The sequence below is a fragment of the Micropterus salmoides genome, unplaced genomic scaffold (assembly GCF_014851395.1).
Source record: "Micropterus salmoides isolate LMB-PRFRI ecotype aquatic unplaced genomic scaffold, ASM1485139v1 Ms_hic_scaffold_17, whole genome shotgun sequence".
Taxonomy (NCBI): Eukaryota; Metazoa; Chordata; class Actinopteri; order Centrarchiformes; family Centrarchidae; genus Micropterus; species Micropterus salmoides.
The window spans coordinates 25,232,475-25,250,324 of NW_024040817.1; the positions used below are offsets into that span (position 1 = coordinate 25,232,475).

The 17,850-nt window shown below is 41.5% G+C and overlaps 1 protein-coding gene across 2 annotated transcripts; it reads right to left on the bottom strand.

Annotated features, from left to right (window-relative positions):
* Nucleotides 1-433: 433 nt before the first annotated feature.
* On the bottom strand, nucleotides 434-16,675 carry topaz1 (testis and ovary specific PAZ domain containing 1). Of its 2 annotated transcripts, XM_038725337.1 has the most exons (20): nucleotides 16,269-16,674; nucleotides 11,712-14,310; nucleotides 11,573-11,619; nucleotides 11,104-11,204; nucleotides 10,565-10,611; nucleotides 10,403-10,470; nucleotides 10,164-10,222; nucleotides 9,694-9,780; nucleotides 9,412-9,469; nucleotides 9,036-9,187; nucleotides 8,751-8,843; nucleotides 8,544-8,659; nucleotides 6,816-6,879; nucleotides 6,559-6,730; nucleotides 6,336-6,436; nucleotides 5,693-5,858; nucleotides 1,883-2,035; nucleotides 1,165-1,368; nucleotides 860-1,046; nucleotides 434-713 (listed from the first exon to the last, which is right to left on the bottom strand). In XM_038725337.1, the coding sequence occupies exons 1-20, from the start codon at nucleotides 16,567-16,569 to the stop codon at nucleotides 512-514; spliced, it is 4,977 nt and encodes a 1,658-aa protein (XP_038581265.1). In that variant the 5' UTR covers nucleotides 16,570-16,674; the 3' UTR covers nucleotides 434-511. The 2 variants fall into 2 exon arrangements, with proteins under 2 accessions (XP_038581265.1, XP_038581266.1); XM_038725338.1 differs by lacking the exon at nucleotides 434-713 and having other exon boundaries at nucleotides 865-1,046; nucleotides 1,165-1,225; nucleotides 16,269-16,675.
* Between the last annotated feature and the right edge of the window lie 1,175 nt (nucleotides 16,676-17,850).

Genomic DNA, 17,850 nt, shown 5'->3' on the forward strand with positions numbered 1-17,850 from the left:
AACAATGGCAATGTGATTTTATTCCAGAAATATATAAATATGTTTTAGGATTTCTGTTTCCTTTTGTAAAGAAACACCAAAGAGTCAAGCCTTTTTGGAGCAGAACAACTTTTTTTATATAAAAACTTCATATAAAGAAAATGTAAATCACAGCTCTTGAACTAGCAACAATTGAGGTTTTGACAATCAGTAATATAATATGGTAACATAATATTGTCAAAGACCACCATTATAAATACATACTTATTTACACTCAGATGTTATTTACACAAAATATAATACTTGGAACACCAACCCTACAAATTATGCTTGACTCTGTTCCCCAACAGACTTACTTTGTTAAATAGTAAATCACACAAACACTGAGTGACATAAATCAAAGACAAATGATCTAAAAGAACTCCTCAGGAAACAACAAGGAATTAACATAAAAATCTTTTAACATATTTTATGTATGAAGGGATAGGAAAGTTAACGTACTTAAGGGGCCACAGGGGAATAACTGCTCAGTTCAGTGTGTCCACACCTCATTGGCCCACAAATGATTGTGTCGGAGCCAGCACCGAGCAGAGGAAATGTCAAGTGTGAACACTTGCTCTTGTGAGGCGTTCACTGCTGTGTTGTAGTGAATGATTAGTTTGGGCTGAGGGATACAAGCTGCAGAGAGGAGGCGGCTACCAGCTGAGAGGTACTCGCTCTCGCAGCTTTGAGTCCTGGAAGAGGAGGAAGCAGGAACATCATGTTCATACAGAACACATAATGCAACCAGGGTTTTCTCTCTCTCTCTCTCTCACACACACACACACACACACACACACACACACACACACACACACACACACACACACACACAAGTTACCTTTTAAGAGTGATGCTGAGACAGGAAGTGGTGGTTTCTGACAGGTGGAGGATGGCCGCTGCGTTGACAGTGATGAACATCTCAAAGGTGAGAGCCAGCTCCACCTCCCCAAGACGACAGGGGACGATCAGTGACATGAAACCAGGGGGAGCCGACACCCCCGGGTAGTACCCCGCACTTACAGAGTCTGATGAATAAACACATTGGTGAAACCACTGAGTTATGAATAATCTTTCAGATTTTCCTAAACTGTATTTATGATCTGTGTGTGTGGAGCAGCCACTAAACCAGAAGGTGATCCTTACGTCTGAAGACTTCCCGTGCCCGGAGCCAGAGGTTCTGCTTGCCTAGTTTGTGTATAAGTATCTGTAGCATAGCATGGTCAACTGTCAGGTTTTTACAGAGCATGAAGTCCACTGTGTCTGAAGCTACAGGAAGTGTCTGTCTGTCCACGCACACTTGCAGGTGAGAGTTAAACAGACGACTGTACTTGGAGACATCGACCATCTCTGATGAAAACAAAACAATTACATGCAAATATATTGAGTCATTGTTTAGCTTTGTATATCTACAACTACTCCACTTACCTATGAAACAGTGTACTTTTAAGTCAGCACATTTTAAAATACATTTTAAAATAAAGATTTTACATACATATCATTGGGTTTTACCTCAAAATGAACATCCATTTGTCCAGTTCTTTTGCTTACTTACCTTTGCTAATCAAATGTGCTTACAGGTAAACAACACTTCAGCAATTACAACCATGGATTATTGTAAAAAGCTAGTTGATTTGCCTGAAATATGAGTAATTCAAAGGCTTGTGAAATGTTTAGAAGGTCCATAGGTTTAACATGGGTCATTCACAAAGACATACAGGTGACAGGTCTGGAACCCAACCAAATTAGGTCTTGGCACTGTCTGATACACGTGTCACTGAACCTCAACACAAATGTATGTAATAGCATATTAGATGTGATTCTTAACATTACAGGCAATGGAAAGATTTTTTATTTCTCTCACCATTCGGCTCTTTGAGTCCAGGGAGATTACGGAGGACATCCAACGTGTCTCTGTGAGAGGTTTTCTCAGCAAGACGTATCAATACACGAGTCCTACTCTCCAGATCAGCAGGCTCACACGGCCACGAGCGGGAACTCAGGAACCATTTGTTTTCTGAGACAAACGAACAATTTACCAAGGCACCATTATTTAACAGGTTATCTACAAGATGCCCCATCTTAAAAAAAACAACTAGAATTTCCACCTTTGCATTGTATGCCACTGCCAACTAGTCAAGTGTAAATTTACATCCATGTCTGTCCAGATTCATAATAGATGTAGTGAATACTTGGAAGGTATTGAATAAAAAGGTATACTAGATATAGATATGTGTTTTTTGGCTAAATAAAACTTGATGCTTTTATAAATAATGAAAAGGCTTTTTAAAAATGTCATTTGGTAACAAATTTTGATACCTAAGGAGGTGTAAAAAGAGGCTTTATGCTAATAGCAAGATACAATATATGCAGAAAGGACATTGTTGCCAAGACCGGCAACATGACAAATTTGAAGAAACACTTGAGCGTGCATGGAATAAATTTAAGAGCATAATATTACTCTGTGTTCGACTGCAAGAAGAACAGAATGCAGCCTGTTCCTCTCAGTATTCAAGTCCACCTAACGTTACATAACACCTGGATTACTGCAACAGCCTTTTTACTTGCTTAACCCAAAAATCTACTGATCGACTACAGACTGTCAAGAACTCAGCTGCCAGGCTTTTAACCAGAACAGAAGAAATATGACCACATCACCCTTGTTTTAGCTTCATTACACTGGCTCCCAGTATGTTTTAGAATAGGCCTTAAAATTTTATTGACTACTTTTAAAGCTCTTCATGGCCTCTCACCCCGTTATATCTCTTTCCTTTTGTCCCATATGCACCAGCAGGTACCCCGAGAACCCCGGGCAGAGGTCTGCTGTCTGTTCCAGAGCCTCGACTGAAAACTAAAGGGGACAAAGCGTTTGCAGTCAGGGCCCCGAGGCTCTGGAACAGCCTGCCCGAGGAAATCAGGTTGGCTGAGTCAGTGATGCTTTTAAGTCCCTTCTTAAAGAGGTGGTATTATGCTTTTTTGGCTTTTCCCCTCTGCTTTGAGTTATTTCTCTTTTTTGTGCATGTAACAGGTTTGCAAAGTGAAAAAGCCCAAAGTCCAGCCCAAAGGGAGTTCCCATCTCCCACAGAAAGCTCTGCTCTGAACCGCTTGAAACAGCTTGTTTGTAGTCCAGCCCTTCACTTCCTTTACTTGTGACGTCACAATGAAAACACGTCATAAAGTTTGCCAAGCAGCTAGCGGGTCAGGCACGCCCTCAAACCAAGCTAGTCTGAGCGGAGGCCCTTTGGCTCGACTCGCCTTTGTTTGGGTTTCCATTGTAGAAATGATGCACCTGTACCTGCTTCCAGGTACTTTTTTTCATATCACCTCACCTCCGTCGAGGTTCCAAACGAGCTGAGGGATACTAAAATGTAACTTGAAAACACGACAGACTGCTGATTGGTCAGAGAGAGTATTCACTATTCACTGCATCATCATTGCTGCGCCAGACAGAGGCCAGCAACAGAAAGTTTTATGGAATTTCATCACTAAATCCACTTCTGAGAAGTTTTGAGGTGAGAAATCAGCTGTGTAGATGTCGAATATTTTCAGTTTTATGAGAAGTGATGGCGGAACAAAAATGTGCTTGAATATTTTCGGAGTTGAGGAGCTGTCGGAGTTGCGGCAGTTGTGTGTGGCGTCGCTATGACGACGAGCTACGTACTATCTCTGGGTACTACCTGCAATGGAAAACGGAGCAGGGCAGAGTAGAGTCCAGTCTATCGATTTGCGCTATGGTAGCATTTTTCTGCAAAGCAGCATAGATCGTCAGAACACCGGCAACAGTTCAAGGTTTAGTCCTAACAGACGATGCAACTCCGACTCTGTTTGGGCCTGGAAATCCACAATCACAACCTGTAAGTAGACTTTATTGGTTGTGAATTATATTTAAAATAAACACGGCAATGTAACTTCACAGACTGTTGAAGTACAGAGTTGTTGTAAACGTTGGCTAACAAAGCTAAAGTTATAACTATAATGCTAATGTTACACCCGATGTGAAAGCTACTGAGCAAACGTTCAAATTGTTTGGACAATTTTTATGTAAAATTGAGTTGAAATATGATGATTTTTGTAGTGGTTTGTGGTAAGATGTGGAACAATGATGTTGTGTGGTTGTGGACTTGAGAGTAACTTATACCATCTGCTAGGTTACGGTCGCAGTCTGAAGCGGCTTTGATTTGGATCACACTACCTTGTTTCTTACATCTGCCCTTCTCTGCTTCTGATTGGCTAGTAGTCCTTACCTGGGAACTGCACATGTGCAACTCCCAACAAAGATTTTGTATAAGTAAGATGCATCACTCTGTAGCTCAAGAGGGGAACACAATATGGTGTTTTTTGAAAATTAAACCATGTAAACCTGTTCTGGTACAATCCCTAAATAAGATTTTGAACCTGAAAATGAGGATAATACAACCTCTTTAAAACATACTTTTACAGGAGAGCCTTTACTGATTTTATTTTATTATCTATACTTTTTATATTTACCTTTAACGTGTAATTTAGTCTCTTAAGTGTTTTCTTGCTTTTATCGTGTCTGTTTTTATGCACTTTATTGTTTTTGCACTTGTTAAAGCAATTCGTAACCCGTTTTTGAAAAGTGCTCTATAAGATTATTAATTTTAGATTTTTATTACCTCCTCCAAAATCTCCAACGCCAGACACCCGACATCCAAGTTTACTGAGGACAGTGCTATGACGAATGGGATTTTAGCAGGTAAACATAAACATTAGGCCTGTACATGGTTGTTTACTAATGTTACAGTTACTCTAATTAGGTAAAGTGACCTAAACTAGGAAATTAAGAATGAGACAGGAGGTAAAAGGCAGAATGGACGAGAAGGAGGAAAGCCTCTACTGTACTAGTTATTGTTTACTCATTGTGTCATCCCGAATGAAATGTGGAATCGTCCAATTCATTCTGGTTTTCAAAAAAAATTTTTTGAGGTTCACAATGACCTTTGACTCAGAAGTGTCACCTGTTCAGTGTCCGACCAACTGTGAAATATGGTCATAATGTCCCCTTCTGTTCCTGAGTTATGGTGTTTAATAATGGCTAAAAACATTGTTTTTCAGGACATTATGATGACCTTTGACCTTTTAAGAAAAAATCTTTACACAGTAGTCAAGTACATGTGCACATGCTTGGCCAATACATGTATTATAATCCCTCATTAAATCAGTTTAACAATTGATATTCACTGGAATCATACATAAAAAGCATCAATATAGTGATCACTTCCCTGTAGCCAGAAATACACTTTATACCTTTTTTATATCCCCCGACTTCCAAGTATTCTCTACATATATTATGAGTCAGGACAGGATGTAAGTACAGTCTGTCATTTTAGGTTTCTAGGCATTAACTTATATATTTTAATACTGGTGATAATACAATGCACCACTAGGTTTTTCTGTTTACTTCCTTTTAAAAAAAAATCCATTTTGACAGTGTGTACTATCAAAACACACTCTCTGCTTCCAAAACGCATTCAAAATGTGCTTTAATAAGCTGTTTATTCCAGTCTAATGTCTCAAACAATAATAAAAAATATGACATATTTCATGGTGGTGTGAAACATTGGGTAGAAACACAGTTTACATTTTGACGCATTATAAGGCCAGCTAAAAGCCAATCACAGCTACCAATTTACTCCAGGGTCAGAGCTGTTACCTCGGAGTGTGTTGAGAGCTCCCTCCACGCTGCCGCTCAGGAGGAAGAGCTCAGTAGCCACAGTGACCAGGTAGCAGCGTGAGGCTCCATCTTCATTCCCAAACAAACCCTTCAGTGTGGAGTACTCAATTTTTGCAATGGACAGCACCTCCACCACCCTCCGACCCTATATGTGTGTGTTTGTCACACACACACACACACACAATACAAGGCAATACCTTAACATAATTGTGTCTTAAATTATATTTACGTCTACCAGCATTTATTTAAAAAAAAGTATGATTATGATTACAAAAATAATCCAATCTTTGTATACCTGCAGTATTTCTGAGTTACCATAAAACCAAAAAAGTTTCTAATCACATCTTAAGAACAAACAGCTGAATTGCCTTTTGTAAAATATGGACATCAAGTTGTTGAAAGTTAGATCAGGCCTTTTTTCATTCAAAAAGAGATTAAAGCCGGTTAGATAAGATCCCTTGAGTCAAGACATCTCAGAAAAACTGCACATTAATGTTGTTCTATAGGCGCACACATCATTTACCGGACTGTCTTGACTCAAGATAGCGGGCAGGCCATGACAGATTCTATCAGATGTAAACGGGAGATAGATGTGTGAAATACACAAAGACTGTAATTTTACCTTGGCCCATTGATGCGTTTTGTGGTACCTCAACATGAGAGAGACTCCAATTCTGCCTAAAAAGCTCCTGATCAGGCTGTCCTCATTTTCAGCCTGACACACTGAAGATCAGAACAATCAAATGATCAGGAATCAGACATGTCAGATTAGTAATTACACAGAAACATGTTTTGGAAACAAATGCAGTTACTTCCTTTTTAAGTCTAGAGTAACATGGGTTTACTTGTGTCAGCGAAGGCAGCAAAGGGCAGTGACAGCTTGTCTTTGCTCTCAGACAGGAGTGCTATGGCAATGCGACCGCTGATTCGCTCCACTTGGTTGGGATGTTGACTGGATTGACAGATGGACCTGAAAACCTCCCCCATCCGCCTCCAGTCCTCCTGCTTGGTACAAAGCTGACAGACAGAAAGCAAAATGACAAACTGAACACAAAACCTTTGATAAGTTGACAAAAGTAATCTACTAAAGAGAAGAACCAACCTCTACTTCTACAATGGCATGGGCCAAATTCAGGTACTCTGGAAAGGGTGCACTGCTGGATAACCTTTTATAATAAGGATAAAAGGTAGAATAATTAGTCATATAGGTGCTGGTCATATAATTGGAATATCATCAAAAAGTTGATTTATTTCAGTAATTCCATTCAAAAAGTGAAACTTGTATAATGTATACGTTCATTCCACACAGACTGATATATTTCAAGTGTTCATTCCTTTTAATTTTGATGATTATAACTGACAACTAATGTAAACCCCAAAATCAGTATCTCAGAAAATTTGAATATTGTGAAAAGGTTCAATTTTGAAGACACCTGGTGCCACACTCTAATCAGCTAATTAACTCAAAACACCTGCAAAGGCCTTTAAATGGTCTCTCAGTCTAGTTCTGTAGGCTACACAATCATGGGGAAGACCGCGGACTTGACAGCTGACCATTGACACCTTGCACAAGGAGGGCAAGACACAAAAGGTCATTGCTAAAGAGGCTGGCTGTTCACAGAGCTCTGTGTCCAAGCACATTAATAGAGAGGCGAAGGGAAGGAAAAGATGTGGCAGAAAAAAGTGTACAAGCAATAGGGATAACCGCACCTTGGAGAGGATTGTGAAACAAAACCCATTCAAAAATGTGGGGGAGATTCACAAAGAGTGGACTGCAGCTAGAGTCAGTGCTTCAAGAACCACCACGTACAGACGTATGTAAGACATGGGTTTCAGCTGTCGCATTCCTTGTGTCAAGCCACTCTTGAACAAGACACAGCGTCAGAAGCGTCTCGCCTGGGCTAAAGACAAAAAGGACTGGATTGCTGCTGAGTGGTCCAAAGTTATGTTCTCTGATGAAAATAAATTTTGCATTTCCTTTGGAAATCAAGGTCCCAGAGTCTGGGGGAAGAGAGGAGAGGCCCAGAATCCAAGTTGCTTGAAGTCCAGTGTAAAGTTTCCACAGTCAGTGATGGTTTGGGGTGCCATGTCATCTGCTGGTGTTGGTCCACTGTGTTTTCTGAGGTCCAAGGTCAACGCAGCCGTCTACCAGGAAGTTTTAGAGCACTTCATGCTTCCTGCTGCTGACCAACTTTATGGAGATGCAGATTTCATTTTCCAACAGGACTTGGCACCTGCACACAGTGCCAAAGCTACCAGTACCTGGTTTAAGGACCATGGTATCCCTGTTCTTAATTGGCCAGCAAACTCGCCTGACCTTAACCCTATAGAAAATCTATGGGGTATTGTGAAGAGGAAGATGCAATAGGCCAGACCCAACAATGCAGAAGAGCTGAAGGCCACTATCAGAGCAACCTGGGCTCTCATAACACCTGAGCAGTGCCACAGACTGATCAACTCCATGCCACGCCGCATTGCTGCAGTAATTCAGGCAAAAGGAGCCCCAACTAAGTATTGAGTGCTGTACATGCCCTTTTTTTGTATTGGTCTTAAGTAGTAATCTAATTTTCGGAGATACTGAATTTGGGATTTTCATTAGTTGTCAGTTTTAATCATCACAATTAAATGAAATAAACATTTGAAATATATCAGTCTGTGTGTAATGAATCCAAGTTTCACTTTTTGAATGGAATCACTGAAATAAACTTTTTGATGATATTCTAATTATATGACCAGCACCTGTAAATAAGCATGGATGACAATTAACTACTTTTATAAGACTGATGTGACAGTGCATTCAATATGTGGGGGCTACAGAAGTTCCACTTACTTGTGGTTGCCAAGTACTGAAACAAGTGAGTTTGGATAGACTGTCTGCTGGAACTCAGGAGTGTTTTTGACACAGTCTAGGCAGTCCAAACTCAGCTCTAGGCCCGTACTGGCCATCTGTCAACACATATGCACATTAAATTCTTCAACATAGAAAATGAAGCTCCTACTGCATTAAGAAAAGTAAAGTGTGTCAGAATCAAGATACCTTGAATGTGAGCTGCATGAGTTCAGGTACAAAACTCACGAGACCTTTTTCTCTCACAAGGTTAAAGAGAGCCAACAGGAACTCATGGCCAGGCTAGCAAGAGAAGCAGAGGGAAATACAGTTTAACATCAATCTTTATGACCCTAGTGGTAATGGGTCATTTGAAAAATACCACAAAGTGCTTCTCTCCACATACAAAATATAGCATGCCCTGCCCTCTACTGGACTGCAACATGTACTGCAGAGTGACAATATTGTTGAAGGATGGATAAAAACCACACTGACCACTATCTTGTGGGCCACGCTGATGCTGAGGACAGAGAAGACATCAGATACCATGCCAGCCTGGAGCAGAGACCAGAGGAGTGATAGAAGCACCGGCATGGAGAAATACACTCCTGGTGGGTTGTTCTGGTAGTAGCCTGTAAACACAGCTCCTGTACACAATGTAAGATGGGCAAGAGATCAATGTAAGGATGGAGAGTCAGACAGGCAAAGCAGAATGATGATGCATCAAAGGAAATTGAGGACAAAGAGTTTAGTGGGAGAGAAGTAAGGACATTCAAACAGAGACATATTTACTCTGTGCTATCAGCCATGGCCACTTAACTCTAAATATTGTCCATTTGGGGTTCAATTATTGGATAAGTTGAAAACCTACGTGCTTTTTGAAGGCATGCTGGATTTTTGGTGAATCGTGTTACAGTATCAATGCAGAACTGAAAGAAAGGAAAAAAGTGAAGCAGCAGTGTGGAATTACAGCTATGGCACAGCAGAGGGTGATGTCGCCTCTCAGAGTGACACCCTTTAGAAAGCTTTTGCAAGAAGCAACTTTACTTGATGAAAGAACAATGTTCAGTGCAGATATGGCCTGCTCTGGTGTATTCATGGTTTGCCATGCCTCTGTCAAGCAAAGAAAACATTCATTTCACTTTGATCGTACCTTCTCGTCCCCCTCCACAGGCACATGCTGGAACCGACACATCTTGAACCCACAGGACAGCGACTCACTGAAGTACTGCCTACAGTACTGAGGGTTTGGAGGAGAGAAGTTGCCACGTTACTCAAATAAAATTAAAAACATCATGTCAGTGGCAGGAGAATATGCATCTTTATTAAATATCATTAACAATCTGAGCGTCCTTGTAATTCATCTCCAGGCACTGATCTTCTGCCTCCAACCAAATCAATATTACAATGGACTTACACTTAAAGATTAGCATCCAGGGATATTGAGTCATACCACACCACCTACAGTAACTTCTGTTAAAAACGTAGTTTGTCCAACAGTGATTCAATTTGATCAGATTCTTTAGTTTAACCAGAAAATGCAATCTATGCTATAGCTAATAAACATAAATGATGGTCTTTTCTGTGGGAAGACAGTGACTGTTTATTTAATGGAGCACTTACGGCATTAGATTTCTGCCGCCTAAACTCTGCCAAGTTTGCTGGGTTTGTGATCCGTGGCCCTGTGTGGACAGAAGGGAAGCAAAAGATAAGTCATACAAAGCAGTTGAAGTTTTTACTTTACATAATGGACATTGAACTGAACATTTACATAAAAATGAGGGGTTATCCATTCAAACAAGATACAAGTAACACAAGTTTAAACATTAGTCACTGTCGATGCTGTTTTCATTTTCCCGCACCAATCTTTTGGGTCATAAGTGGAGGGATGTGATAATGCAGGGAGGTCACTGTCTGGACGGGCTGGCTCCTATTTGAGGACACAAACAAAGTGAGCATGAAAATGCAGAAAGATCAACTTTGCCGAAGAAATGTTTGATCATGTGACGTGCGCCAACAGGTACCTTTCCAGGAATTTGTTTACATGATTGTTGTTGGCGTCGGGCAGACCCTGCTCAAAAACACAACACAGATTTAAAATTATAAAAGTATACTTCTTATTGTAGTAACAAAACCTGTTAGGTCAAGTTTGTGTGTTAAACACTCCTCGTGTCCATTAGACCATCACTTCATCCACAACATCTAACCGTAACGCATTAGACCCAATGTTAGTGTAGTAGTGTGTATGCTGTTGCAGGACATTATAAATACCTGTAAAACACTACATGGATTTAGTGGAGACTGTTATTCTGAAAGGTAACACTTTTGGTTATTTATTCATTTTGTGATGTTAATGTGCATTATGCTCTCTTTCTCTCTTCTCTTTCTAGGCACAGAGAGCATCCATGCAAAAGAGACCCTTGTTAATGTTTTGTTTCTCCACAACTGCGAAGACGCTATGCTGTTGCAGAGTCTGGTGCCCTCCAGTAAAGTCCTGACATACAGTCCCAGGAAGTGAGGTCCTTGTCCACTACAGGACACATCTTTAGACCCACTACATTACCATGTATTTGGTTTGCTTTTCTGCAGCAGGCGATGCGCTGCTCTGCCTTTTGAAAGGGCTGCTACCACACTGAGGTCTCCATGGCCTCTTGCTGCTCTCCTCTGTAAAATACACAAAAACAAAATCACTGGATGATCTTTGTATCAAACACAATGCCTCATGAGCAAATTCCATTTCTCAAAAGGGACAGATCACATTTTTCTGAGTTACACATATGAGTTGCACATCAGTTGTGAAACTGTCTGCAAGCAGAATTTAGTGTTTAGTGTCCTAATCATGGGTCTGTTTGCTCTTCATTTGTGTCTAATAAGCCACTGGCTGGCTAGAAAATCCCCCAGTTTGAGGATTTGTAGCATCTGCTCATGTCTATGCATCAAGGTCAGTACCAGTGAGCAACTAGTGTCACATTATGACACAAAATCTGAAATATTTATTAGAAGATGGATTTCTACTGGTGCACTGGCCATACCTGTGATGGGACTGTCGCAGTGAAAATCAGTATGAACTGGGAAAGATCTGAAACACAGCCGAAGTAATTTATTTATTTTTAATGGACTACATAATTTATCTGTGACTGTAAGGAGATGTGATTTAATATGAGACCTTACCTTTGTTCAAACCTCGGTGATGCTGCATCTGTCCCTGACGACTGCGTCTTCACCCCTCCAATAGGCCTGATGTTTGGTGTCTCAGTAACCCTGCTAGGACCCAGTTTCAGTGAACTTTCCTGGGGCAGGTTTTCAAACAGCTCAGGGTCAAACTGGACCACGTCGACAAGCAGAATATCCTGTTCATAAGCCGTGACCTCATCCAAAATGCCCTGCTCAGTATTGTCCGCTGACTCTACTTTGGTTTCATCCCTTTCACTGTCTGATATTTCAGATGGACTTGATTCCACATCTCTAGCAGACCGTGGCTGTCCTTCCTCTCTGAAGGCTCCACCATCATCTTCATCACTGCTGGGAGAAGAGCAGGGTTCTGTCAGGTCACTTGAGGTAAGGGTCGCCTTTATTTTAGGGTCTGAGGGAACTTGTTCGGATTGTTTGTTAACCTGTTCCACGTCATCTTCATAATCACGGTCATCCTGGTCTTCCTCTTCATTACCATCATCCACATCGTCTTCATCATTGCTGGTAGAAGTTTGAGTAGTTGGGAGATTTGTTGAGGCTCCTTGAAATTCTTCAACGCCATGTTCAATATAATCCCTGGAGTTGTCATTATTGCCATTAACAATTTGTGCCTTGTGACATTCAGGTAACATTTCGTGTTTGCTGCTGTCTTTGTTTATCTCCTCCGCCTCCTCCTCCTCCGACGACGAACAGCCTGGGTGCTGGAAGCTTGTCTGTGAGGGCCCTTGTGGGGTATTGACAGGAGAGAGCGCTGGTGGAAGCATCAACTCATTCAAGTCAATGTCTGCACACTTGTCTGTGAGGATGTTGTGCGTTGATCTCCCTTTGCTCCTGCCTGCGAGAAGATCTTCGTCACTCTCTTGCTCGTCTTGAGGGAGGAGGAGGGAGGATTCACATGAATGAAAGGAGTCGGAGTCGTATGGAGGAGAAGTTCGAGTTTCTTCGCAGCAGAACAATGTTTTTCCTACAGCTCTGACCATGCACTTGGTTGGAGAGGCTTCAGCCAACTCAACCCTTTTGACTTTCTGTAGTAGGAATGATGGAGGTGGGAGAGAGGAAGGTGTGGCTGAGAGGCTGCTCAGACCACCATGTGTGAATGGAGATGACATGGAAGACAAAGTAGTGGCAGTTTCCCAGTCACTCAGGCCAAGTGCTGAGGGGGAGGGGGTAGACAGGGAGCTGTCAGTTTTAGGTCCTGGCAAAGGTGAGGCTGAGGCTGTGTCAGTGCCAGGCTCTCTTCCATGCTGACGTGGGTTGGAAAGGGTAGCCGTATCTGAGGGAAGGCTGGCTAGTGATTCTTCAGCCTCCATTAAGTGAGTTGCACATTTTGCACTGTCTGAAGAGTTTGAAGACATATTATGTCTTTTCCCATTTCTGTCTACTAAAATGCTTTCACTATCCTCTTGTTGCTTCTCTTTGTTTTGATTAGAAAACTGGTGGGCTCTGCCTGAAGCGGGGGCATGTGCTGTAAGGGTCCTGACGCTGTTAGAGAAGGGCCACGACATGTATGTGCGTGCACAAGAAGAAATGTTTTTCCTGAAATAGACCCTCGCTCTCTGGCAGGTGAATGACTCCAGATCATCCGTGTCCACCTCATTCCTCTGACAGAACCGTTCTGAGGACAGTTGTGCTGCATCCGATTTTGTGGGATTGTCTCTCTCACCACAAGGGTTCTTACAGTTTTCTTTCACAGCTGAGCCAAACTTGCTGCTGTCCCCAACAGCATTCCCTAAACATGTTTTCTCTTTGTCTCTAGTGTCTGTTTTTGCTGGGTTTTTGCAACTCTTGCTTTCTAAATCTGAAGTGGAAGGCAAAATCCCATCATTAACACTATCCCTACGCTTTATTCTTTTGTCTCTGCGAATCTCTGCCCCTATGAGATGGGATCCTGGCCCAGGATCCTCCTCAACATCACTGTCCCACATGCCAGTCCTGCATTCACCTTTTTTTGTACGTTTACCGAGCAAGAAAGAAGCTGAACAGGTTGCAGAGTCATCACTTGTCCAACTGTTGAGGAAACGACATGAGGGATGACTTGATAACGCCTTTGCTCCAGCGAGTTCATTCAGGTGTTTAGTCAAACTCTGAGACTGACAGACACTCTTCTCAGATTGAGCCCTGGGACAAAACTCTTTAGCTAGAGCACCTTCATCACTTTGGTGTTTGTTATGCCCTAAACAACCGGGCACAAACTGAAATCCAGCTCTCATGTCCTGTTTGAAGCAATGCACAACCTTGGTCTTGAGAACATCTGGTAACACGTAGCCACAATTGTGACTTAAGTCACATTTTTGGGCTATGTCACAAAGTGGCACCTTTGGGTACTGGTCTATCCATATTACAATGTTCTTAGAGGTCTCAGTGACAGTGTTTTCATTCTTGATGTTAACTTCAATGGTAGGCCGCTCTGGCCCCGGGCAACTGCTTTCTTGCCCTTGCTTACCTAATGTCTTCCGCTGAGGGGAAATGTATTTACAGTCACCACAGAGACCACAGTGGGAGGTTCTGACAGCTCTTCTTGAAGACCGTTCTGAATCAGCAAGTCCTGTTGGGCTTGGGTGCGTATTTCTATCAAAGTCTGCAAGTGGAAAAAAAAAAACTATCAAAAAGTGCAAACGTGAATGCAACAGTCACCATATGGAATTAAGCTTAAAGAGAAGCCCACCCTATCACCATGGTACAGTGGTTTTATTTATTTTGGCTAAACAGTGTGGATTCCCTCCAATGTCAGCCACATTAGGAACAGTCTAAGCCGCAGCATGGGATACAGTATATCAGACAAAACACTTTGGAGAGCAGCGATGCGTTGCTTTTATAAAAGTTAGGGATGTTACGAATTTGCCAAATCAACCAGTTACCACACGTCTGACATCTTTATTCTTTGCAAAACTTAAAAATGCTGTTTGAAAACACAGTTTGAAGCATAAATTTCACCTTAGTGTGGCTTGGTTTTCAAGTGCAGCGTCTTGTTCACCTCAATACATAACACCAAGCTGTAATGTGTTCATTACTGTCTATTATTGGGTGTTTTACTGTGGAAAGCATCCACTGCAACAATGGTTGGTCAGAACCACAGTTGCAGTGGATGCAACCCCAACCCCACCTACCCGTCAGTCACAAGGAACAGCAATGAGCCCATTCCATAGTCAAAAACTAACTCATGCGAGCCACACAAAGGTGAGACTTATGCTTTATTGGAAGTGTTGCCAAACCGTATATTGTGGTTTTACAAGTCTCCTATGATGAGGACTTAACCTCCCCACCTCTGATAAAAAGCAGCACAGAGCTGCTTCAACAGATTTTTTAATGGGAAGTTTCTGGTACCGATTTCCATGATGTGGATGAGACAGTCCAAAATAGGGATATGCATTGCACTGTTTTAATTCCACAGCATCCTAGGTTTAATGGCAACCTGGTAAGCAGAGACGATGAAACTATCCCAATGGAAATATGCAAGTTGCAAACATTTCAATCCCTATTATCAAGCAACCAAATGACTCTAAATCTAGCCCAGTCTGACTGAGTCACAACAAACCAACAGTCTGATACAGTGGCCTCCAAAATCTAAGTAAAGGTCCCCCAAGGGTCCAAAGCTAGTAGTGTGCAAGGAGTCTCACCCAATATGGCAGTTCATTTGAATTGACCTGTAGGGGGTTCCCTCATTAGCTGCCAGTTAGCATCTTATTTAATTCACCATAGAAAATAAATCTGTGGTCTCAAACTGCCATTTTTTAAGTGTTAATTAAAATACATTTTAATTATCCCCTATATATTAATTACACTGACAGATTTGTTTGGACAGTAAAATTATGATTTAGCCGCGCCATTAGCTTAGCATCTCACACGTTTCCTCACACTGTACTATAGCTAAAAGTAGCATGTTAGCCAAAAGTTAGCTTATGCTTTTACCTGCAGAAATACAGTTAAGAAATGTTGGCGTCCAAACCCAGCAACTTAACACGCTTACTTACGGCTAATTGACTAACCAACCTTAAGCAAACAGCACTGATAAAGTGCATCTTACTTGACAGTCCGGTGGATATCGACCGTGATCCTGTTTGTGGACCTGGCCTTGGCTTTGCTCTGACCCTGTCCCCTGTCCCCGCTTTTAGCAACGTGGGTCACACGAGTTTTATGTTTAACATGTCCTCGCCTGGATTGACATCTTCTACCAAATGATTTGCACATACTAGACTTCAGACCCGACGGTGTCCGGGTCTTTGTAGCCTTACTTGTTGTGGCCAAGGGTGTCTCACTACTCAACTCAACCTGACAAGACATTTTGCCCCTCGGTGTTACCCTGCGGTGGACCTCTGTATGTTCACGCAGCGCACTGTTTGCATCGGCGTAAAGGCCACAAGTAAACCTCAGTCTGAAGTTGCAGGGGTTTCGGAGTCTGTTCAATCTGCACCTGGTTCTGGTTCTTGGTTTGCTTTGCTGATACTTGCCTACAGTGTACGGCCCCTCCAGTATAAATCTCACACGATCACTCTTTGCATGACTGCGTATTAATCTCCCCCTTCGCCTTCTGCGTACCTACGCGATTCTCCTCCGGCTCTCCTTCGGGGATGGCACCGGTCGTATCGGTCACATTTTCTGGCCAAATTTGGTCTGTTAAGGGAGTTTGGACGTGTTCACTGCAGCAAGGGAGTGGTGTAACATTAGTGTCTTTCATTGACTGTAGTTGGTTTTCCTCTTGATTTTCTTCGGAGTCAGCTGTAACGTTAACGTTATTCTGCGACTTCGGGACTCGTCTCCGCCGCGGCACCAGTTTTAGCCCAATGACGTCTTTTAGCGCGACTCGGTTAAGTTTGACCCTGCTAGAAGACGGGAACATGCTGACAATTAAAACCGAATGTTATTAAATTGTACTTCTTTAACTTGGTTACAATGAAACGTGCTTTCGAGTAAACTTGCTATAAATAAACCTGCGTAACACCGTCAGATCTAGTGCCGACCCTGCTGCTCAGGTTGATTACCTACAAGTTGACATAGGGACTAAGGCGTGTCATTGCGCTTGCGCAATGTGTTCACAATTAACATTTTAGGCGATTCATTTTTGTGCTAATTATGATCAGATATATAGTAGATTCTAATTAATGTCAGGCAACCGCATTGTCAAAAAAATGAGTGACTAAATAAAGTAGACATAATTTAAATGAAACAGGGGCTGTGGAAGTGGTAAATGCAACCATAGAGTGACAAAGAAATCTAAAGTGACATGAAAAAACTATATTGATTTTTATCACGTCTTAAAAAAAACAGTTTTGTGTACAAAATTGATGTAAATTTTCTACATTCATGATCTGGAACTGACAAATAGGTAACATGGCTGCGAGAGTTGAAGCGCAGAATAAAGAAGGAATGAGGATAAGCATTTATGCAAGGGGTAACAAAGTTTAGGATTTTTAACAACTATTGTTCCACATGTTCCTCACAAAATGTGTACTTCATGTCAACAATGACCTCATCGTATTTTGTCTCATATTTGAAAAGACATCAGTTCTTCATGAAAGTCAAGAGTGCACATCATAGGGTATGTGCCTCTACCTGGTTTCCCCCTAAATCCAGTACCTGTGAATCAAGCCATAAATTTCTAGTTAGCCTATCGGAATTGTGTCACTTCATTGTATTTTTAAAATCCAACTAAATATTGGAAATTAACATAGGTAATGCATTTTTGGAACCCTCTCAATTTTTTTACAATGCCATTAAGGGAGAGACCCAAAAAATTAAACAAATAAAGGCCCAACAATGGAGCCCTGTGGGATCCCAGTGTCAATTGATTACAACAATTTGTTATCTGTTAAGAACATCACTTATAGCCAGTCATGTGTAAAGTATTAGGTCCTTTTAAACGTGTCAAAATGTATTATTTAGGAGGAGTGATTTCGAATACAATCTGTAATGGGTAAATAAATGCAGTCATTTTAAACACAAACAAATGCAAAATTACTTCTTTTTTTTTTGAGAATCATGAGAGTATGTGATTTCTTAATATTTTCTGAGTCATTAAAAGAATAAAGCCACAGACAATCCACATTTTATTAATTTATTTGGGAAACATACTGTTAACTTACTAACTAAATTACGTCATTATTCTTGTATGCCTTAAATG

What these genes read in the sequence shown, in the direction of transcription:
- topaz1 (XM_038725337.1), bottom strand. Translation starts at nt 16,569, where the DNA reads ATGTTCCCGTCTTCTAGCAGGGTCAAACTTAACCGAGTCGCGCTAAAA. An exon ending in TCAGTACTTGGCAACCACAA is followed by an intron (nt 6,880 to 8,543) that starts GTAAGTGGAACT and finishes TTATTATAAAAG; the next exon opens with GTTATCCAGCAGTGCACCCT. An exon ending in TGGACTCAAAGAGCCGAATG is followed by an intron (nt 1,369 to 1,882) that starts GTGAGAGAAATA and finishes TGTTTTCATCAG; the next exon opens with AGATGGTCGATGTCTCCAAG.